The following is a 22,769-nucleotide window of genomic DNA, read 5'->3' as shown; positions in this document are numbered from 1 at the left end:
AGCGGGTGCCTGTGTAAAACCCCAATGAAAGGGTGTTGTGGGCGCTTCCTAGTAAAACTGACACTAATATATTCAATAGGTTAAAAATAAAAAACAATCAGTAATGTTTTGCGACGTCTTGTATGCCATCGCTTTCCAGCAGAAGTCTTTACTGCCGCCTTGAAGTTCCCGTTTAATTATAATCACTGTATAATTTTCAGCTATTATTGCAGAATTTCCTTTTATAGAAAACTTAGCATTTGATGAAAAAAAATGTGTGTACAATTTATAAATAATACAATTTTAACATTATTTTAAAATAAATAATAGATGCAAAATGATGCTTTAGTAAATTAATTAATGTATCATTTTAAATTCATATCAGTGGCCTGGAGAAATAATCTATATCGTTGTGATACTTGCTTTAGCAAACAGAACTTGAACATTAAAGTTAAAATTGCTTTTCTAGATATTCTGTAACCTTGATCCGATCCATAGCTTCCTGTGCTTGGGCCATCCGGGCGTTAGTGGAGGGATTCTTCTCAGACTGTAATTGTGTAGATCCGAGATATTTAGCTCCAAAGATCACCCCGTCCAGGAGGTCTTCCGGGTCACATGGTCCAGGCACTTACAACAACAACAACATGACATTATTTACCATCTACATCACAAAATAAAATCAAAAGCTAAATACTTTACACTGAGTTTCATACCATTCTTATAAGCTGGCTGTGTCTCAGCTTCCTGTTAAAAGACAAAAGAAAATCAACTCAGCATGTAAACTCTGATGAGTCCGATGCTGTGTTCCAGTCGCCCGAGGCAGAATTCAACTTTGCATTCAAAATACCACCAAAAGCTTCCGACTCATGTGGAAATCCAGAACTCGAACCCAAGATATGGGAATATGATGTCATACGTGACGTTGAAGTTCCTAGATTACACGATGATCAAATGTGATCAGGTGCCTAAGCATGTGCAGGTAAATGCACAAAGGTAATTGGCCTTTTTTATTATACAATTTTGACTATTGCTTGCAATGCTGAGTTTATAATGTTATAGAATTGCGAGTATTCTATGCCAGTGCAAGTGGCTTTCAGTTAAAACAGCCCAAACGTGCACTTTAGTCTGGGACTACGCTCGTCTTTGTAACCGGAGGATAATCTCAGAATTCAGAGAAAAAAAAAATCAGAATTTTGAGAAACTCAAAATTAAGAGATATAAACTTAAAACTGCAAGGAAAAAAGTCTGAATTTTGTGCTATAGACACGCAATTCTGAGAAATAAAGTTTGAATTATGAGATGTTCATCTAAAATATCCAGATAAACACTAATTGCTATAAATAAAGTCAAAAATATATAGTATACCTTCATTTGTTATTCTATGGCAGAAACTGACTTCTATAGAAACAGCCGTGTAATGAGCTCACCTTTATGGTCAGAAGTCTGAGATGTTAAAGGGATAGTTCACCCAAAAGTTGTTCCAAACCTGTATGAGTATTTTCCCCTCTGTTGAACACAGAAGAAGATATTTTGAAGAATGTTGGTATCGAGACAGTTGACGGCGGCTATTGACTTCTACAATGGGTGCCGTCAACTGTCTCGATACCAACATTTTTATTTTTAATATCTTCTTTTGTGTTCAACAGAAGACAGACTCTCATTCAGGGTTGGAACAACATGAGGTTGAGTAACAAAATTTTAAGTTTTGGGTGAACTATCCCTTTAAGTAAGACCTTACAATGGAACACAGCCGAACTATACACAATTAAAGAGGACTAAAAAGTTACCCTGTCATTGTTTGGGGAGACGGCCCGGTCTTCAGACGCCGCCCACTGATGCTCCTCTGTGATGGCGGAGACCAGCAGCTCGTCCTGCAGGTGTCTGTGCCACGCGTCCTCGCTGTGAGACATGGAGATCGTCTCGTCGGCATCACTGCTCTGCCTTCTGAGAGCCGGCGGGCGTGCTGGGGTCACCAGGGGTGTGTGGACGAGCAGCGGCTCTGGCTCCTCCAGCAGCTGCAGCAGATCCTGCTGATACTCATGGGAAAAGAGCAGCGCCTCAGGGATGCTGGTGTCAGCCTCGGCACATGCTGACCGGACCCTAGACCCCAGCCCTGCCTCCGCTGGAGTGTGTGAACTACACGGAGCGCCGTGATCGGCCGAGTCCTCAGCGCTGCAGTGTGTGGGACTGTCGGAAGGAGTTGGTGGATGAAAAAGATGCAGTTGAGTGAGAAGACTTTGAATGTGTGAGTGTTCAATATCGTGTTTCAAACTTTTTTCTTCGTTCTCCCCTTTCCTCATATCTCGATTCCACAATTTTCTATCTCTATCCTCTGCATAACTCTCTTTTCTTTCCCGTTGCTCATCCTGTTTTTGAAAAACACTAAGTTCAGGCTTGTTCTCACACACTTCTTGAAACAAAAGCTCTTCGGAGTCTTGAGCTGCGTAATCACTTGCTGCAGACATTGTGTCTTCGTTCAACTCTGTGTTGAAAAATCCAGGAGCCTCAAAATCCCCGATCGAACAGCTTTCTGCAGCCAAACCGGCCTCGCTGGAGGAGTCGGACCTCCAGTCCAGTGGCGGGGGCTCGATCGGGTTATAGGAATCCAGATCCTCCAACTCAGGGCTCGGTAGATTTTCACTGAGCAAATGTGTGGATTCAGGAGGGTTCGTTGAGTAATCAGAGCCACCAGGAGCCCAGTATGCATCCGGTGCTGAAGCTTCGGGTTGAGACTGGGAGGCATCAGAAGAAGCCAGCTGGGAACTCTGGTCCAAATCTCCATTGTAAAGAAAACCATCTGCCATTGCTACTACTAACTCTTAGCCTTAGTAAGGTAATAACCCTTAAAAATCATTCATTTTTCCAGAAGAGCCTTGATCCATGTAAAACAACCTAGAATAACAGATTAAGTGCAAGATTAAAACTGGTGAGTTTGAAACATACCCACACTGTACCAGTCAAAGTTTTTATCATACATATTTCCACATTTTATAATAGTTCGTCATCAAAAGCATGAAAAAAGCAAATGGAAGTATGGAGGTATTCTATAGTGCCCAAGTATCAAGGTAGTCACTGCATCACTGTACAATCACAGTACTTTTTGGTAAGGTAAATCACAGCGTTGTCTATAAAGTGCATTGTGTAATAACATAAGACACACACACACACACACACACACACACACACACATCAGCTGGGTTGACTTTGTGTACGTGGATGGATCAAAGTGCATGACACTATTTATACAAAGCTTGCAAATCTGATTTCTGATTATATAAATACACATATGAGAATTATCTGTAAATTAACTTCAGTGTTATTCAATAACGACTTACCTTTCCCCAACAACTAATAAACATCACGCAAATCCTGTCCAGTCGCTCATGGCTGGAGCCGGTCAACAGTGTTTCAGAAACACATCCTTACAAACTGACGGGATTTATTTTGTTTAGAAAGAACAACTTTTATTCGGTTAACACTGTGTTATTGTGCAGCTTCTCAAAAACTTAACGTAGTTAAGGAATATCTCCACTGCGCATGCGCATCCGAACAAGACACGACTAATCAATCCATCGTGTCATCAAATGAGGTTTCCCATTGAGGACTTTTAAAAATGTAACTGTTAAATGAAAGGGTTCTTTACATTTTAAAGAGTCATTGAAAAAATAGTAATTTATTTCGCAATTATACTTGAAGCATTTTCACATTATTTGTATAAAATGTTTACAAATACATTCATACAATTGAATATAACATTGTTTTTAACTATTCACCAGAGTAGAAGTTAACGGAATTTCAAAATACAGACTTATCAGTGAGTCTGCATAAATTGCACATTGTTAAACATAATTATTAATACATTACAAATAGTAGCAGATATGTGTGTAATGCTTTAAGTCTATGCTTCTTGATCACTGGAGCTCATCTGTAGGAGAGCTATGAGAGACGAGGCCGTTCCCATCAGCCCCACCAGCCATGGAGGAAACCGTCCAGCCCACAGAAATCCCGGAGGCATCCAATGGACGGCGTTGCTGAGATCGGCCACACCGCTCAGGACACGGAGCACTTCCCCTCGGATCTGCCTCCGGAGCGCAGCTTTCTGGGAGAACGCCTCCTCCCTGCTGATCAGACACCAGCCGTTCTGTGTTTACGCCATCGGAGGGAATATGGGAACATTAGCATGCAGAGCTAGGCTTCAACAACACCAACCTGCTGTCCGCTGGACCGGACCTGTCACACGGCTGCACTTTTCTCTTCAGAATCTGGATGGATCTGATGGATCTAAAAACAAAGCATATTAATGTAAAGTCTGTAACCACTAGTGAAAATTCGTGGTTTGCATTTAAAAAAATATAATACAACACTTCCTCACTAAATAAATTGTTTTAATGTTTTTGAAAGAAGTCTCTGTTACACCTTATTTTAAGGTGTCCTTGCTACAGAGTAATATTAATTAACAACATTGTACTTACTATAGAGTTAGGGTTAGTGGGCTTTGCTTTAGGGTTAGTTGCTTGTAATTATCCACAATTTACTCTTATTAGTCTGATTTTCATATCAGTTTACTCTTATTACTGAAATGAACATGTAATGTGTAACAAGGACACTGTAAAATAAAGTTACCGAAGTCTCTTCTGCTCTCTACGAATGCATTAATTGATCAAAACTATAGTAAAAACAATAATATACTGTGGAATATTATTATAATTTAATATATATATATAGTTTTTTTTTCATATAATTTTAATTATTTTATTTAAAATAATTTTTTTAATTGTAAATAATTGTATTTCAAGTAATGAAAATGTGTTTTATGGTTTTAGTTTCAGTTAACTGATTTACAAGCTGCACTATTACAGGAGGCAAAGGATACGGGGTTAGTAATTCTATAACTTTTTTTTTTTTTTTCATTAGCGGATTTTGTCATAACTTAGGCTATTATAAAAAAATTCAACCTAAAACTTTATTTCCAAGTTTAAATTACGTTTTAGGATCTGAATTGTCATTTGTATCCTTACTTTTTACGAATTATGTTGTACTGATACTGTAACTGATCTTCTGGGACTCCAGAACCCACACACACTTTACCGGAGTATGTTGAGGATGAGGGACAGGCCCCAGAGCCCCGTGCTCAGCACCCACCACCGGTCAGATCTGGTGTTGATGAGCTCTGCATCCGCGGCCCAGGCCATGTGCTCGCAGGGGTAATACATCTGATCAGCTATATTAGTCAGAATTGACATCCAGCGCACCAAAGCATCCTCCTCCTGAGAAACAAAGGCCATTAAGTCAGACTTTCCTTCAAAACTCCAATGTTTCAATGAAGCAGAGCCCTCCGGTGTGCTCACCGAGGCTCCTAACCCATAGCTTGTGGAGTACGCCAGCATGGACAGGTCATCGAAGAGCCTCAGTGTGGTTCTGCAGTGACTCAGCTGAGCGGAGAACAGCAGGAGACTCTTCCCCAGGGAAGACCGGGAGCTCTTCCCCGCCAGAACTCCCCCTACCAGCTGAGAGCCGTAGACCAGGGTCCTTATCTACACCCAGAGGACATCATGATGAGAAACTGCAAATCCTGCACTGATACCATCACATATGATGTCACCAAACCACATGAATGGATAACTGGGAATGAGTAATGTGCCTGGTTACTTCATTCCTTGTATATAATGCATTTCTAACAAGATTTACAAAGAGTAAGAATGCACTGTCCAACACAAACAGACAAGATTCTTTAACCAGATTTGGCCTTATCTCTTAAACATATAAATAATGTAGAGAATAAAAAAATATAAGGGATTATGATATATATATATATATATATATATATATATATATATATATGTTGAAATGGCTCATATTATAAAATCTATCAAATTTACAGAAAAATAAATGATTAATATCCTATTTTACAGTTTAATTTAGCATTTTTTGTATTATTTTTGTTGTTTGTTTGTTTGTTATAATATGGGGTTCTTATGAAGCGTGTAAATACAAACTTACCACTTTATCTCTTCCTCTGTATGACTCTAACACATTAATGAAGGACTCGACTGAACTCTGCATGATCTCTTCTGCACACACGCAATCATGCGGATCACTTCTCAGACGAAAGACGTGACGTACGTGGTACATCCATTAATAACTTTTCAGAACGTAAGAAATATAAAGCACATTTAAGACGGGGTTGCTTTTTAAACTAATTTCAAATCCATCCTTTTAGCAGCAGTCTTGCATTAGGGTTAGTGGACTTCGTACAGGAAATTATTTATGTTCAGTGTTCATGTCAGACTAAAGCAATCAAGAGCCGATATGACGTGTGTCGCGGAATCACCGTGGGCCTTTTTTTATACAGTGGAAAACGTACAAAATATTTGTAAATTTAAGATTCAAAGCAATAACAAAAAGTCAACATTTAGTACAGTTATTGCCTATATGTAGGCTAAATAAATAAATGTTTGGGCCTTTACATACATCTGAAAAATCCTTAGAATCATAACTGTTTTTTATGAGTTTCTTGTTTTGTGTTTTCATATTTGAAAGGGTTTCGAAGTACACTGTGAGATCAGAATTAGAAAATGTAGTATATTTTTTTAGGTATATATAGTTGTTGTTTTTGTCTTGTGCATGTCAAACTTTGTCAAAACAATTAAAAGATTAACAATATAATTTTGTTCTTCAGAAAAATATGGGTTTTGTAAAAGAAAATATTAATTACTCGACAATTCAATTCATAACAATTAAAAAATGTGTAACAAAAACGAGTTGGTGAAGAAAACACTTGGCATTGCATTGCAAGAAGAAGTAAGACTAGCATCATTATTGTAATAGTTACATAGTTAGTGACACATTGTTACACGTTTACAAGTGAATTATGAACCACCAATAAATAAGTAAATAAATATATAAAATGAAATATAAAACTTTATTTCTTGTCTTTTTTTTTTCAATACCACAAAAGAGAAAGATCTAACAGGATCAAATCCCTATGATTATTACAAGTAAAAATCTTTACAAAATATTTTTTTCACAATTCGTATGATTATAATGTTCGATAAGAATTATTTCTACAATATACAAAACTTTGAGCTCCAGTTTCCTGAAGCAAATAGGTTCAAAAACCATTCATTGGTTTGTTACAGGGAACACAGGTTCAGTTTCTCAGGTAAAAACACTTTTATATGAGGATCCCAGATGAGCTCAGCTGTCATCATTGTCATATATATCTGCCATTAAACAAACAAATACACAATTAATTAATCAAATCATGTTAATTCTTTTAAAATCATTTGCTATTATGACAAATAAAATATATATTTTTATTTATATATATATATATATTACAACAGCTAGCATTAAAAAGTAAAACATTTAATTTAGGAGAAAAAAAAGATGTACCTGAAGCAGTGTCAATGTCATCATAAACATCATTCTCCCTGCAAATGATAACAGAGGATAACATTAAAAAAAAGAAGTAAATTCACAGACAAGGTTTAGATTAAGCCAGGATTAGTTTAATTTAAGTAGCTTTTCTAAATGTGGCTTAGAGAAGAAACATCACCGCTGTGCATACTGAAACAAAACAACCAGAGCAAGCTGCTCAGAACAGCGTATGCCTCGTGTATGAAACCGGGGATTGTGCTTTACTGTATATAAATAAATGAATACATACTCATGCAGGAGATAATTCAACGGCACATATCCATCTGTGCAAAGAGAAAGAGTATAAAATTATTATATTCAACATAGAAGCTGATCTTTATATCACTGTGCTCTTGGTTTTAAGAGAACGGAGGAAGGCAAAGCTTGGATAGCACATATGTCCCGACTCACATCTGCCCTCGCTGCTCCGGCACAGGACTCGCTTCCGGCTGCTCTCCTGGAGCACCTCCACAACCTCTCCACGCATCACCGCAAGCTCTTTGCTCCCCACCTTCTTCAGACTGGCATTAGGGTCCACCATCATGCTGTACAGAACTCGGATGGGCCCTTCAAACTGTTAAATAGTTTGATATCTTTTATATTTTACAATTTAAGACACCTTACAGCTTCTCATGGCAATGATCAACAAGAATTGAAGCTAAACCGTGAAAAAAAATGGACATATTTACCTTGAATTTCTTTCTAAACTCTTTCTCCTGCAGCTTGGCCATTTTCGGATCATGGCTAAACAAAAACACAAGGTATTAATATTAACTCTCATATGCATGATGTTCACTAGTGCACAGAACGTTTAAAAAAAACTACCCATTCAGGGTGTGATGCTAATTTTGAAAGAAAAAGAGATTTGATTTGTTCTGAAGTCAAAAGAAAATATTAAGCTTTTTAAAAACTAATTCAAGCGCATAAACTCAGCGGCCATGTTTAAGCCACTGGCCTCAGGTCAGGGAAGCTGAAACAAAAGCTCTCTTTATCCTCGGTGCTAGTTTACACTTTAGTTATCCATTAACACACAATTCAAATGGGGTTTAGAAAGTTTTGTTTAAAGCACATCAAGCTGAAGAGAGACACTTCAGCAGCTTTCATACATACAATATGACACAAAAATAGCACATAAAAGGAAAACAATTGGTGTGATTGCTTGTTTTGTGATGAAACACAACACAGACATATAGTCAAGTCACCTTTATTTATATATGCCTTAAGGTGTGCTCACATCACTGAAATTTGGGCAAATTTTGCAGGCAAAAGCAGGTCCACTGACTGTTAAAAGTGCAGCGATGTACAGGCCACAATCAGCACACACCCCACAACTCACTATCAAACCAAAACCCACGTGAGCAACTTGAACTCGCGCTGAAATCTGCATGGGGAAATCTTCCACCCTCATGTAAAAGTCCAAAATGCGTGGATTCCTATTGAAACGACTGGATTTCACCTGCGAAAATTCCCCAAACAACTTGTGGCCGCACAGTTAGTAAATGAAAATGAGTCTGTGATGTTCTACGTCTAAGTCACGTCAAACGTTGGCAACCTATTATTATTATTTTCAGTCGTGTTTTGTAGTTCCATCAGCCGAGTGATCGACACTGAGGCACACAACACTAGAGCGCACTGAAAGGGGGTTCTGTATAAAACCCTGGGGTTCTGGACTCGATTTTAAGCAAAAAAGGTTCTATTTAAGGAGAAATGTCTTAAATGATTGCATAATGTTTGTTTTTTCTGGTCATAAAGTATGTTTACGAGCTGTTTGATTCACCAACTTTATTCAAAATAAACTATGATTATATAATTTTAATTCATAAAATGATCCCATGATAGAAACCCATAAATGAAGCACCTGACAGAACCCTTAAAGCCTCACTGAAGTGCCTTTATGTAGTGTTGACTTCATGTCCTCTGAAACAGGAAGACAGGTAATGACATATCGAACAGCTCCTCCCCTTTTTTAAAATAGCCAATAGCGTTTTGTTTATGTCAAAGCTCGGGCAGAGCCGTTGAGCTCGGTAAAGCCCCAGTTTCCTCCAAATCTCTAACCGTTTCTCCTCATAATCTATGATATATCGCTTTAAAATACAGCATTCTGTGCAGAATTCAGATGGATCGCATGACACTAACGTGAAGCCGGACTTCATTCGCCCCAATGGAGAGTATATTTACACTGTCTGAATTTTTCCCTATTCCCTTTATAGTGCACTATAATGTGCCATTCACCATGTAGAAAATAGTAAATGTGTGAATATTTTGAATGTAGGGGGCGGGACACAAATAGTCGTAGTTTTGGAGCACACTAGCTTATAGATAACATTAAGTCTAACATATTCAAACTCAAAGACAAAAAACTTCCATTTTGATTTCATGGGGACTTTAAAGGCTCCATATATACAAACGTTTCTTCTAAGAGTGCAATCTGCTCTCTCACAGCCTCATTTTCATTTGTGTAAAATTAAATATTGGCGACTACGGTCCATTTGTTAAAACAAAAGAAAGAAAGACAACAGACACCTGATCTCTGGGGGAGGAGGAGGAAACTCTTGGTCCACATCATCATAAACATCTGAGAATAGCAGAACCCAAACATGTCAATCCAATGCAGAACAATCCCTGAAAAAGACTTTTCAAACCAATGCATAAAACCACTCTAAAAGATCAGTGTGTGTGCTGTAACTCACCATCACTGTGAAAACTGCTGCAAAGAGAAGAAAAACACAGAATATGAGTGGTGGGAACCAGCGTCTGTCTGCCCTCAGCTGAGGCGGCTCTCACCTGTCCAGTGGGTCGCTGGCGCCGATGTCATCATAGCAGTCCGGGCCCACGCCGGCGTGACCACGGATCTTACGCTTCACTTCCTCATAATCCACATCCACACACGAGTTACTGATGTAGCCAACTGCAATGGCAAACACGTATTCAGAACTTTCTCAATATTTTACTCGTTTTTTCTTTGGTTATTAAGAAAATGTCAAGCCAAGTTGATAGCTAGATTGACTTCTAGGTTAGAATGTAGTGAAATATAAGTAAAAGTTGTGAGGAAATGAAAGTAGAAACAGATCCTATTTTTCATATTGTGACAAGTCCGAGTGAATGGGAATATCGAAAAAGAAAAACTGTCGGGCGGGGACTTGGTTATATACAACCATTGACCTTCCATTGAACGGAGGAAGATCTGAATGTGAGCTTGAATTTGATTGTAAGAAAGAGGCTGGGTTTAGGCACACTAAATGATTGAAGAAATTAATGATTACATGATCAGTCATCGTGATTTTGCCAAGTAAGACATATTTACAGCTGTAAACTTGTCCCTCATTTCTGATTGGTTGAGTGGAAAGATGATCCAGGAACATGTACTTGGTGAAATCACGTTCACCGAATACATCACCAGAGAGAAGTCTGTTGTTTTACTGGAACACTGAGTTATGTAATGTCAAGAAATTTGTTTTTTAAACTCTTCTGTCCACTCATTTGTATAAAAAAAATAAATGTTTAAAGTAATGCACTTACAATGGAAGTCTATTGGGAAAAGACATTGAAATAAACACCAATTCATAAGTACTTAAACATTATACAACTGACCATGACACTAGTGCGAAATAATCTCACAGTATGGGCCAAGATACCAGGAAGGGTCTTTCAAGACAAACTACATACACAGAAATTATGTACAAATAACCAAAGTTCTTCCACCTAGAACTGCAGTCCCACAGCCAAAAGGATAATTACACAATATTTACAGTTCAAATATATCATGACGTCTCTCTGAATACTCGATTCTGGTTGGCTGGAAGGTGTGCATTAAAACTGTTTAATGTATATGTACTCTCTCTCTACCTTTTTATTCTCTCTCTCTTACCTGTTTAATGTACATGTCCCCAGTCAGTTTAAAGACCCACTCCGATGAAAATAATGTTTTTCTAGGTGTTAACATGTTCTTGTGGCATTTTTCTGATGTTAGAGGACATATCTTGAGAAAAATAAGCTCAAAGTTGTATTTCTGAGTATTTCTACATTCAAATGGCTGTGAATCAGTAGCAGACGCTAAAATGCTGGCTAAAATAGACTGGAGTTGTGACGTAGTAACTCCACTGGGCGGGGCCACAAGCTCATCCTCCCCTCCGCCCCGCCCACTCAGGCTCTGAGGAGTAGAGAAGACGATGGCGGATCAACACCGATGTGCGGTAGCGGGTTGCAATGCTAAGAGGAGAGATAGTGGTATTAGCTTTCATGGTTTACCAAAACATGTTGCTGTAAGAGAGAGATGGATTACGTTCCTTGGTCACGGCAATGTTAAAAACCACACATCGGTTTGCGGTCGGCACTTTACAGAAGACTGTTTCACCAACTGGCAGGAGATAAAAATGGGCTTCATCAGCAAATTGTTTTTGAAGCCAGATGCAGTGCCTTCCATCAAGACACCATCAACTGGACAGCCTGTGTCTTTACCGGTAAGTTTATTTGTTTTCTGTCGGGAGCTAGTTTAACGATCCCGCCTGTTTGCTAGTGGGAGAGACAGAGCTCTCAGCAACGGGCAGGGGGAGGGGCGTCTCCGTGCCAACGGCTCCGCCCACAACGCAGAGGCGAATTGCTAATGAGCTACTGCCGCTCTGCTGAAGCGAAGTCCCAGAAAACGGCACAAGTTTTGTGATTTTGGCTAAAAATGGCATAATCATAATTTAAAGACCACTGGGAATGTTTAAAAATAGCTCAAAATATGATCGGAGTGGGACTTTAAACACCTTTCTTATATTAATGCGCTGCTCTCATTGAAGCGCACACACACATACGCCACTCGCACACAGATCGGAGATCGCGCTGAGCACACACAGAAACATTCAGGAGCACAGAAACTTGTTGCCAAAGCTACCCCGTGACTTTTTATTAAAGGGTTAGTTCACCCCAAAAATGAAAACTCTGTCAGTAATTACTCTCCCTCATGTTGTCCAACCCCGTAAGACTTTCGTTCATCTTCGGAACACAAATGAAGATATTTTTGATTAAATCTGAGAGCTGGATCACTCCTCCATCGGCTTCTTCAGGGATTGAACTTGCCGGCCTCGAAAAGTTATGAAAGACATCGTTAAAATAGTCCGAGTGACTACAGTGGCTCAACCTTAAGTTTATCAAGCGGCGAGAATACTTTCTGTGCGCAAAAAACAAACAAAAATAACGACTTTATTTCAACTATTCATTTCCTTCTCCGTGGGCCTCAAGTCAGTTCACTTGTGTAATAGCGTAAGCTTCTGTTGTTGTACGTCACACACACACACATGACCAGCGTCGGCCAATAGTGAGCCTGCGTGTGACGTAGCTCTACGGAATCACACTACGTTAACTGACTAGAGGCCCAAAGAGAAGGAAATGAATAGTTGAATAAAGTCGTTATTTTTGTTTGTTTTTGCGCACAGAAAGTATTCTCGCCGCTTGATAAACTTAAGGTTGAGCCGCTGTAGTCACTCGGACTATTTTAACGATGTCTTTAATAACTTTTCGAGGCCGGCAAGTTCAATCCCTGAAGAAGCCAATGGAGGAGTGATCCAGCTCTCAGATTTAATCAAAAATATCTTAATTTGTGTTCCGAAGAAGATGAACGAAAGTCTTACGGGGTTGAACAACATGAGGGAGAGTCATTACTGACAGAGTTTTCATTTTTGGGTGAACTATCCCTTTAATAAATTAGCTTCACTACAGACAGAATCACTACATTGATTATATTACTCAGAAGGAGGTGATAGCGTCACTGTTTTTGACGTAATTAGACTCACAGCCTCATAGAAGAGAGACGCTGCGCAGACTCAGGTAATTCTGATACATCTACAGTATCTCTCTCTCTCTCTCTCTCTCTCTCTCTCTCTCTCTCTCTCTCTCTCTCTCTCGATAGGCTAATGGCCCGTTCACACCAAGGATAATGATAATGATAAAGATATAGTTCTAAAAATCGTTTTCAATATTAAAGAATAGCAGAGTCCAGACCACAGCTATAACGATAATGTAACAGAGAAATTATATCGTTGTAATCACTTTCAGAACGATTTTATCCAGCCGATGAACAATAAAAACAATGACAGCCAATCAGAGTCCATCCTGCTGCAAAGAGCTCAATAATTTAAAGTAACAGACAACACGCTTACAATAAATAGGACGATATAGTCCACTGGTGTGGACTCTAATATAGTAATCTTCATAGTTATTCTGAACGGCCCTTAATTCATTCAAATAAATGTTATAATTAATAAATAATAAATGTAACCTTACTGCACTACTTTATCTCTGTGTCTGAGTTAAAGCGAACTGTAAGTGCTTCGCTGTAAACATGACCATGTCACCGTTACGAACTTCAGCTTATTTGACTTACAGCTGCCCCTCAGGTTTCGCGCCAGCCATTTCCCCTCAGGGTTGTTGTTGACGCGGATGATCTCCACGTTCTCCCCCTGGCGCACCGTCAGGTCATTCTTCCCCCCCTGCCAGTCCTCTCGCACACGGGCCGTGTGTATCGCCTCGATGGGTCCAGTCAGCTGTGTGACCAAACACGAGTGTGATCATGCTAATGCGAACACGCACACAAACACGTCCATGACATCCTGCCTCTTTTTAGCTTCAACACAGATAATTGTTACCTTAAATTTCTTTCTATACTCGTTTTCCCGCTTCTGCTTTTCCTTCAGTTCTTTCTTGTCCAGCTCTACCTTTTTGTTTTCTTTTGAGACTCTCCTCTCAGCAGGAACGGGTCTGCCACATATAGAAATATGGTTAAAATTAAAGGAACAGTTCAAATCAAATTCACGTACGGTCTTCAGTGGAACACAAAAGGAGAAGTTCTGAAGAATGTTCATGCTACTCTTATAAGAGCTTGACAGTCAAGCTCTGTTTGCTTTCATGTTGTTGGAAAGAGTAATTTCATGAGGGGGAGTGAATTAAGTTAAAGAATAATGTTCATTTGATTTTAGGGTGAACATTTCTTTTAAAGATTATAATTTAAGTGATTGTTCAGCAGTCTGAGGCTGCAGAACATATGGATGTAATATAACAAGATATTTATTTATAGATTATTGATTTCTTGTACTAAAAGTTTTGCATGACCATCTTATACCCTTACAATTAAATAGGCTACTGTACCTTTTAGATTTCTATACAGGGATGCACTAATATTAAAATTGAGGCCGATACCAATAAGCCAGTAGTTATTTTCATCTTAAGGTCAATAAGATAAACAAATAAACAATTTCAAGTGGTTTGAAATACACTAGTTTAAAAAAAAGCAACTGTCATGTTTACCAAGGCTGCATTTATTTGATTAAAAATGCAGTAAAATAGTAATATTGTGAAATTGTATTACAATTTAAAATAACTGTTTCTATTTTAATATATTTTAAATTCAAATTTATTCCTGTGAAGCAAAGGTGCATTTTCAGCATTATTACAGTGTCACATGATCCTTCAGAAATTATTATAAAACATTTCTTGTTATTATCAATTTTGAAAAAAAGATTATTATTATGCTTATTTATTTATTTATTGGTGGAAATTGATTAAAAAAAATCAGGATTCTTTGAAGAATATAAAGTTCAAAAGAACAGCATTCGTTTGGAAGAGTTTATTGTCACTTTGGATTATTTAATGCATAAACTTAAATTAAAAATAAAACACTAGCAAATACATTAGAAATAATACAACACTACAAATAAATTTAGCCCCACATTATAATGTATAGTGCAAAAAATGGGTATTAATTTAGACTAGGTAAAGATTACGTTTAACATTTTTAATAAATCATAAAGAGTTTAGGTGACAGCAAATGTTGTTTAAATAGAGGAAACTAGCATAAATATCAAAGACTTTTCTAAAATTGACCAATATCAGATAAGGTATCAATATATCACGAATTCAAGCGGTGCAATTTTACATTTACATTTTAATCCTTTAGCAGACGCTTTTATTCAAAGTGACTCACAAATGATGAGAGCAATAGAACTAGTTAAACTATCAAGCACAGTACACGAGGGATTTAAAAATAAATAAATAGATATACAGATTAGAATAGTAAGTGTTAGTATTAATGGATCAAGTGATGACGAAAAAGCCGTGTCTTGAGAATGGCTCAGCCGCTCGGGTCGAGTCAGGGAACAGCTGAGGCGATCTCTGGTTAAGCTAAAGGGTTCTGCGCCTCTTCGGGGCGATGGCACCACAGGGCGAGAGGCTTCTAGAGACACGCACGTCTGAGGTATAGTGAGCTAGGGTATAGGGGTGCATTTTAATGTGTTCATGTTTGTGGCATCATAATAATTATGAACAAGCTGTTTTTGCCGTTCATCTTCAGTAATGTCTGGGTGGAGTGGGGAGGGATCTTTGTATCGTAAATGTTTTGTAAATGCATGACTTACATGTCTGGGTCTTCATAGATATCTTGATCGCTGTCCTACAATACAGAAGAATAGCATATCAGAGCACATGCTAGACTACAGCTCTGTAACCACAGCACATGGAGAGGCTTAAACATCCTCGCATTCACTCGTTCTGACACACACACACACACACACACACACAGAAATAACCCACCTCGTGCTGAGAAGGGTAACTGTCAGTCCACGAGTCTGCAACAAGAGAAGACATATATGCTGGATTGGTGAATGTATTTTTTTTTATAGAAATAATTCTGTAATTATCTGCTTACACACGCACACACACACACAACACATTTGAGACACATGCCAGATTATATTTTGCCCACACAGTGCTAGGGTGTTGTGAATGGTTACCAAGGCACTGCTTTGTGGTTTTTTAGCCCGTTGCTATGTGGTTGCTAGGTGGTTTCTTACTGGCATATCTCTGGTAATCTGATCTCCAGATATGGCTTGGGTCACTCAATGTAAATCTATGAGATTCTTTCTTCTGCTTTATTGCCAACCAAGCAAAATTCATAAGAATATATTCATGTTTACCTCTCGGCTTGGGAGGCGGGGGAGGGGGAGGTGGGAGTGCGCTGATGTCATCATACGTCTCCTGCTCATCTCTGATCCACACAACATGAGACTTAGATCAGACACTTTCCCAATCACACTCATTGACAACAAACACACTTCACCCACTAATGGCAATACAGTGGGATAAACATAATGCAACACATGCTTTTCTGAACTGGTTTCATAAGAATCTGCATAAAGAGTCAGGAAACGCCACAGAGCTGCTTTACACCCACATACTTCCAGGATGAAAGATTGCACTGTAAGATGCACGCATAAAGCGACACAATAGACCTGAAGGTGTTGTGCGATTCAGAGTTATGTCTCTTTATACTTCAGAGATACACTACTGATATGGAAAGCTTTACACCTCAGAGATTATATATTCTACATTTGTTAGAGTTTCCTTTCCCTTGACTTCCAAACAGGCAATCTAGACAACTATTGAACAAGCCGAGATTACTCACGCTTCTGCTGTCCACTGGCTGGGTTTATTTGGGGGTCTTGCTGGTCCTGATCAAACACAAATATATCAAGTTAAACAGCTTTTCTGTTAAAACTTATCCAACACAAAAGTCTTGATTAAAAATGTCATGGAAGAAGTCAATAGCTATCATTATAAATTCCTGCACTAGATCATAGGTACAATGACCAATAAATGCACATATTTATGTGTTTTTATTACTGATTTGTATGTGTATGCAATAAAAGTTTGAAAAGGCATTTGCTTTCCATTCAAAATGGCTCCTACCTTTCAAACATTGTGATTCTATTGGTCTTTTGGGAAGAACAACGGGGGCTTTTTTGTGCAAGTGATCCAGGTTTACCGACGGAGGCCGCTTGGGTTTGGCGGGTCGCGGGCCGACACTGGGAAGCGGCTTCCTCAGCGGCACGACCTCGGAGACGCTCCTGTGGGCCGGCAGCGGCGGTCTGAAGGTCATGTCGCTCTGCTGTTTCAGGATCTTGCTCTGCAGAAGCTCTCCTGTCAGCCGGACTCGGCTCGGCACCTCCGCAGGGCCCGGCGTGGGGCTCTCCTGGGCTCCGGCACGGCGAGCGGGAGGAGGTCTGGGAAACACTCCTTGAGGGCCCGAGAGAAACATCTTTGGCTCACTGAAAGAGTTCAGAGGCACGAGTGCTCTTGGAGGCACAACTGAAGCCTTGTTTCGGAGCGCTCCATTGGGGAAAGGCTCCGCGACAGCCGCGTGAGGTCTGACGGCGGAAACGCCTCCGGAACCGGCCATCTCTAACTGAGCGTGAAACCTCGCCCGGAGGGCTTTGACATCCACATTTTCCTCCTGTAAAGAAAATTCAATTAATTCTCATTTGAGAATCTAAAACAATCCAAGTTCCCTTTTGACTTAAAGACGTAAAAACCTGTTACCAGTGTGTTCCTTTACTCTATATGGTGATAAATGTAATAGATCTAATGAGATGTAAAATATAGTCAAGTCATCCTGTAATTTACACTGAAAAAACATACATTGACATTTTCCTGAACATTCTGTGTGCTCACATTTGATGATTTTTCATTAAAATAGTTTTTTTAATGTACATTAGGGTTTCTTGTTACATGAATGTTTATTGCATTATTTTAGTGTCATATAGCCTGTTACCATGATGGTGTTTTGCATTTGTGTGCATGACTTCTATACATTAACTTCTGTACCTTAACTTGTAGAGAAGCTTCATGTGATGAACTTTGATTCATTGTCTGAATTTCTCTTGTGTTTTTAAGGTGGTTGTCTACGGAATCGTATTGCATTCACTTGAGGAAAAAAAATGTACTCTGTTTTAATTATCTCAGAATTACGAGATCATTTTTCATGGAAAAAAAGTTTTTGCTCTGTTTTTATGAAATTAACGAGTTAATATCTCAGAATTACGAGATCATTTTTCATGAAAAAAAAGTTTTTGCTCTGTTTTTATGAATTAACGAGTTAATATCTCAGAATTACGAGATCATTTTTCATGAAAAAAAGTTTTTGCTCTGTTTTTCTGAATTAACGAGTTAATATCTCAGAATTACGAGATCATTTTTCATGAAAAAAAAGTTTTTGCTCTGTTTTTATGAATTAACGAGTTAATATCTCAGAATTACGAGATCATTTTTCATGAAAAAAAGTTTTTGCTCTGTTTTTATGAATTAACGAGTTAATATCTCAGAATTACGAGATCATTTTTCATGAAAAAAAAGTCTTTGCTCTGTTTTTCTGAATTAACGAGTTAATATCTCAGAATTACGAGATCATTTTTCATGAAAAAAAAGTTTTTGCTCTGTTTTTATGAATTAACGAGTTAATTTCTCAGAATTACGAGATCATTTTTCATGAAAAAAAGTTTTTGCTCTGTTTTTATGAATTAACGAGTTAATATCTCAGAATTACGAGATCATTTTTCATGAAAAAAAAGTCTTTGCTCTGTTTTTCTGAATTAACGAGTTAATATCTCAGAATTACGAGATCATTTTTCATGAAAAAAAAGTTTTTGCTCTGTTTTTATGAATTAACGAGTTAATTTCTCAGAATTACGAGATCATTTTTCATGAAAAAAAAGTTTTTGCTCTGTTTTTATGAATTAACGAGTTAATATCTCAGAATTACGAGATCATTTTTCATGAAAAAAAAGTCTTTGCTCTGTTTTTATGAATTAACGAGTTAATATCTCAGAATTACGAGATCATTTTTCATGAAAAAAAGTTTTTGCTCTGTTTTTATGAATTAACGAGTTAACATCTCAGAATTACGAGATCATTTTTCATGAAAAAAAAGTTTTTGCTCTGTTTTTATGAATTAACGAGTTAATATCTCAGAATTACGAGATCATTTTTCATGAAAAAAAAGTCTTTGCTCTGTTTTTATGAATTAACGAGTTAATATCTCAGAATTATGAGATCATTTTTCATGAAAAAAAGTTTTTGCTCTGTTTTTATGAATTAACGAGTTAACATCTCAGAATTTCGAGATCATTTTTCATGAAAAAAAAGTTTTTGCTCTGTTTTTATGAATTAACGAGTTAATATCTCAGAATTACGAGATCATTTTTCATGAAAAAAAAGTCTTTGCTCTGTTTTTCTGAATTAACGAGTTAATATCTCAGAATTACAAGATCATTTTTCATGAAAAAAAAGTCTTTGCTCTGTTTTTCTGAATTAACGAGTTAATATCTCAGAATTACGAGATCATTTTTCATGAAAAAAAAGTTTTTGCTCTGTTTTTATGAATTAACGAGTTAATATCTCAGAATTACGAGATCATTTTTCATGAAAAAAAAGTTTTTGCTCTGTTTTTATGAATTAACGAGTTAATATCTCAGAATTACGAGATAATTTTTCATGGGAAAAAAGTTTTTGCTCTGTTTTTCTGAATTAACGAGTTAATATCTCAGAATTACGAGATCATTTTTCATGGAAAAAAAGTTTTTGCTGTTTTTCTGAATTAAAGGTGCAGTGTGTGATTTTTAGCGGCATCTAGGGGTTCGGTTGCACTAATGGCTCCGCCCACTGCTCACCCCTCCCTTTCGATGAAGCTACGGTGGCTCAAACGGGACAAACATATTGTCGTCTGAGACAGCAGAGAATAGCCAGAGCAGTGGCGTAGGTTTGATTTTGAAATTGGTGGGGACGGGGACATCAATGTATAAATATATTTTAATTTTTGATCGAAATTATTGCTAGGGATATATTAGTGTCACTGGATATTGGTAGGGACACGTCCCTAGCGTCCCTACTAAATTCTACGCCCCTGAGCCAGAGTAAGCCAAGAGTGTGTAACATTGTCACTGTTTCTGTACCACAGTCCATTATAAACCACATCATGGATAAAGTTTACAAAGCCATAGTCAGGTGAGGATCAAGGGCCTTAATATATAATATAATAATAGTAATCAGCTGATTGTCTCACAAACGTAACCAGCACATTTCTCCCCACATAGCAAACCCATAATACAGCGAGGGAGAAGAACCACATGAAACTATGCAACTATATATGTTTTCTAACAGGGTAGTAAAAGTTTAGCTGGCTAATATGAGCTGTTACTGTGGCTGAGCTGGTTAAAGCGTAAAGCCTTGTTTAAACTCGACGCGTCCGCATGAGCGCAAAGGTGCGCGCGGCAGAAATGACGTGATTGTAACAGCACGCGCGCCTCCTCATCCCCTAGACACCATTTACTACACACAATAGGCTTTTTTCTCTGATTTTGAAAACTCTTCGCGATCGACTTAAAAATGCTTCCAAGATCGACTTGTCGACCGCGATCGACGGGTTGGTGATTCCTGTAACGTTACTGTTTTACGGTCAATGACAAGAGCACTAATCAGCCGTCTCACGAACGTAACCAGCACATTTATCCCCACATAGCAAAGCCATAACACAGCGAGGGAGAAGAACTGAGTTACATGAAACAGTCCAACTACATATTTTACACCACTGACAAGGGAAAAGTCACTCCTCACGGTGTCTAAGGCTAGCTTCTAGGTTTCTGCGGCTTCTCTTTCAAGCTAGTGACGAAACGCGCTCTGTAGCGCTGTGTGTTCGCTGTGTGTTCGCTCTGTAGCGCTGTGTGTTCGCTGTGTGTTCGCTGTGTGTTCGCTCTGTAGCGCTGTGTGTTCGCTCTGTAGCGCTGTGTGTTCGCTCTGTAGCGCTGTGTGTTCGCTCTGTAGCGCTGTGTGTTCGCTCTGTATCGCTTTGTGTTCGCTCTGTAGCGCTGTGTGTTCGCTCTGTAGCGCTGTGTGTTCGCTCTGTAGCGCTGTGTGTTCGCTCTGTAGCGCTGTGTGTTCGCTGTGTGTTCGCTCTGTAGCGCTGTGTGTTCGCTGTGTGTTCGCTCTGTAGCGCTGTGTGTTCGCTCTGTAGCGCTGTGTGTTCGCTCTGTAGCGCTGTGTGTTCGCTGTGTGTTCGCTCTGTAGCGCTGTGTGTTCGCTCTGTAGCGCTGTGTGTTCGCTCTGTAGCGCTGTGTGTTCGCTCTGTAGCGCTGTGTGTTCGCTCTGTAGCGCTGTGTGTTCGCTCTGTAGCGCTGTGTGTTCGCTGTGTGTTCGCTCTGTAGCGCTGTGTGTTCGCTCTGTAGCGCTGTGTGTTCGCTCTGTAGCGCTGTGTGTTCGCTCTGTAGCGCTGTGTGTTCGCTCTGTAGCGTTGTGTGTTCGCTCTGTAGCGTTGTGTGTTCGCTCTGTAGCGCTGTGTGTTCGCTCTGTAGCGCTGTGTGTTCGCTCTGTAGCGCTGTGTTTTCGCTGTGTGTTCGCTCTGTAGCGCTGTGTGTTCGCTCTGTAGCGCTGTGTGTTCGCTGTGTGTTCGCTCTGTAGCGCTGTGTGTTCGCTCTGTAGCGCTGTGTGTTCGCTCTGTAGCGCTGTGTGTTCGCTCTGTAGCGCTGTGTGTTCGCTGTGTGTTCGCTCTGTAGCGCTGTGTGTTCGCTCTGTAGCGCTGTGTGTTCGCTCTGTAGCGCTGTGTGTTCGCTCTGTAGCGCTGTGTGTTCGCTCTGTAGCGCTGTGTGTTCGCTGTGTGTTCGCTCTGTAGCGCTGTGTGTTCGCTCTGTAGCGCTGTGTTCGCTGTGTGTTCGCTCTGTAGCGCTGTGTGTTCGCTCTGTAGCGCTGTGTGTTCGCTCTGTAGCGCTGTGTGTTCGCTCTGTAGCGTTGTGTGTTCGCTCTGTAGCGCTGTGTGTTCGCTCTGTAGCGCTGTGTGTTCGCTCTGTAGCGCTGTGTGTTCGCTCTGTAGCGCTGTGTGTTCGCTCTGTAGCGCTGTGTGTTCGCTCTGTAGTGCTGTGTGTTCGCTCTGTAGCGCTGTGTTCGCTCTGTAGCGCTGTGTGTTCGCTCTGTAGCGCTGTGTGTTCGCTCTGTAGTGCTGTGTGTTCGCTCTGTAGCGCTGTGTTCGCTCTGTAGCGCTGTGTGTTCGCTGTGTGTTCGCTGTGTGTTCGCTCTGTAGCGCTGTGTGTTCGCTGTGTGTTCGCTGTGTGTTCGCTCTGTAGCGCTGTGTGTTCGCTCTGTAGCGCTGTGTTCGCTCTGTAGCGCTGTGTGTTCGCTCTGTAGCGCTGTGTGTTCGCTCTGTAGCGCTGTGAGTTCGCTCTGTAGCGCTGTGTGTTCGCTCTGTAGTGCTGTGTGTTCGCTCTGTAGTGCTGTGTTCGCTGTGTGTTCGCTGTGTGTTCGCTCTGTAGCGCTGTGTGTTCGCTCTGTAGCGCTGTGAGTTCGCTCTGTAGCGCTGTGTGTTCGCTCTGTAGTGCTGTGTGTTCGCTCTGTAGTGCTGTGTTCGCTGTGTGTTCGCTGTGTGTTCGCTGTGTGTTCGCTGTGTGTTCGCTCTGTAGCGCTGTGAGTTCGCTCTGTGGCGCTGTGTGTTCGCTGTGTGTTCGCTCTGTAGCGCTGTGTGTTCGCTCTGTAGCGCTGTGTGTTCGCTGTGTAGCGCTGTGTGTTCGCTCTGTAGC

At 39.7% G+C, this 22,769-nt stretch overlaps 3 protein-coding genes across 3 annotated transcripts in view; all 3 read right to left on the bottom strand.

Annotated features, from left to right (window-relative positions):
* The window catches only part of si:ch73-40i7.5 (amyloid-beta A4 precursor protein-binding family A member 3), a gene marked incomplete at its 5' end in the record, with an annotated part of 10,160 nt that extends 7,407 nt beyond the window's left edge, over positions 1 to 2,753 (bottom strand). Inside the window, 3 exons of the mRNA XM_056232852.1 lie at positions 461 to 606; positions 693 to 723; positions 1,767 to 2,753. Coding sequence (XP_056088827.1) covers positions 461 to 606; positions 693 to 723; positions 1,767 to 2,753 — 1,164 coding nt within the window. The remainder of the gene's footprint in view (positions 1 to 460; positions 607 to 692; positions 724 to 1,766) is intronic.
* Positions 2,754 to 3,633: 880 nt separating this feature from the next.
* Positions 3,634 to 6,042, bottom strand: pex11g (peroxisomal biogenesis factor 11 gamma). The gene is made up of 5 exons (XM_056232855.1): positions 5,980 to 6,042; positions 5,328 to 5,513; positions 5,068 to 5,246; positions 4,189 to 4,260; positions 3,634 to 4,097 (listed from the first exon to the last, which is right to left on the bottom strand). Exons 1-5 carry the CDS (start codon positions 6,040 to 6,042, stop codon positions 3,878 to 3,880), a joined length of 720 nt encoding a protein of 239 aa, XP_056088830.1. The 3' UTR covers positions 3,634 to 3,877.
* Positions 6,043 to 7,735: 1,693 nt separating this feature from the next.
* Positions 7,736 to 17,611, bottom strand: si:ch73-40i7.2 (FYN-binding protein 1). Its single transcript, XM_056232851.1, has 13 exons — positions 17,122 to 17,611; positions 16,838 to 16,883; positions 16,601 to 16,664; positions 16,350 to 16,440; positions 15,967 to 16,001; positions 15,792 to 15,826; positions 14,028 to 14,139; positions 13,766 to 13,925; positions 10,183 to 10,306; positions 10,089 to 10,105; positions 9,922 to 9,973; positions 8,088 to 8,142; positions 7,736 to 7,972 (listed from the first exon to the last, which is right to left on the bottom strand). Exons 1-13 carry the CDS (start codon positions 17,609 to 17,611, stop codon positions 7,736 to 7,738), a joined length of 1,518 nt encoding a protein of 505 aa, XP_056088826.1.
* Positions 17,612 to 22,769: the final 5,158 nt, after the last annotated feature.

The sequence above is a fragment of the Rhinichthys klamathensis genome, unplaced genomic scaffold, assembly GCF_029890125.1.
Source record: "Rhinichthys klamathensis goyatoka isolate OS25496 unplaced genomic scaffold, OSU_Roscu_1.1 h1tg000357l_1, whole genome shotgun sequence".
Classification (NCBI taxonomy): domain Eukaryota; kingdom Metazoa; phylum Chordata; class Actinopteri; order Cypriniformes; family Leuciscidae; genus Rhinichthys; species Rhinichthys klamathensis.
This window is presented reverse-complemented; position numbering and strand designations above follow the sequence as displayed.

Bases quoted from the DNA above. Each gene is read 5' to 3' on its own strand.
- pex11g (XM_056232855.1), bottom strand. From the start codon at position 6,042: ATGCAGAGTTCAGTCGAGTCCTTCATTAATGTGTTAGAGTCATACAGA. The intron at 4,261-5,067 runs GTAAAGTGTGTG...CTTTGTTTTTAG, and splicing joins CTCATCCTCAACATACTCCG to ATCCATCAGATCCATCCAGA. The intron at 4,098-4,188 runs GTTGGTGTTGTT...TCTGATCAGCAG, and splicing joins TCCGGTCCAGCGGACAGCAG to GGAGGAGGCGTTCTCCCAGA.
- si:ch73-40i7.2 (XM_056232851.1), bottom strand. From the start codon at position 17,611: ATGGCCGGTTCCGGAGGCGTTTCCGCCGTCAGACCTCACGCGGCTGTC. The intron at 16,884-17,121 runs GTAGGAGCCATT...GTGTTTGATCAG, and splicing joins AGAATCACAATGTTTGAAAG to GACCAGCAAGACCCCCAAAT. The intron at 16,665-16,837 runs GTGAGTAATCTC...CAACACCTTCAG, and splicing joins AGCCAGTGGACAGCAGAAGC to GTCTATTGTGTCGCTTTATG.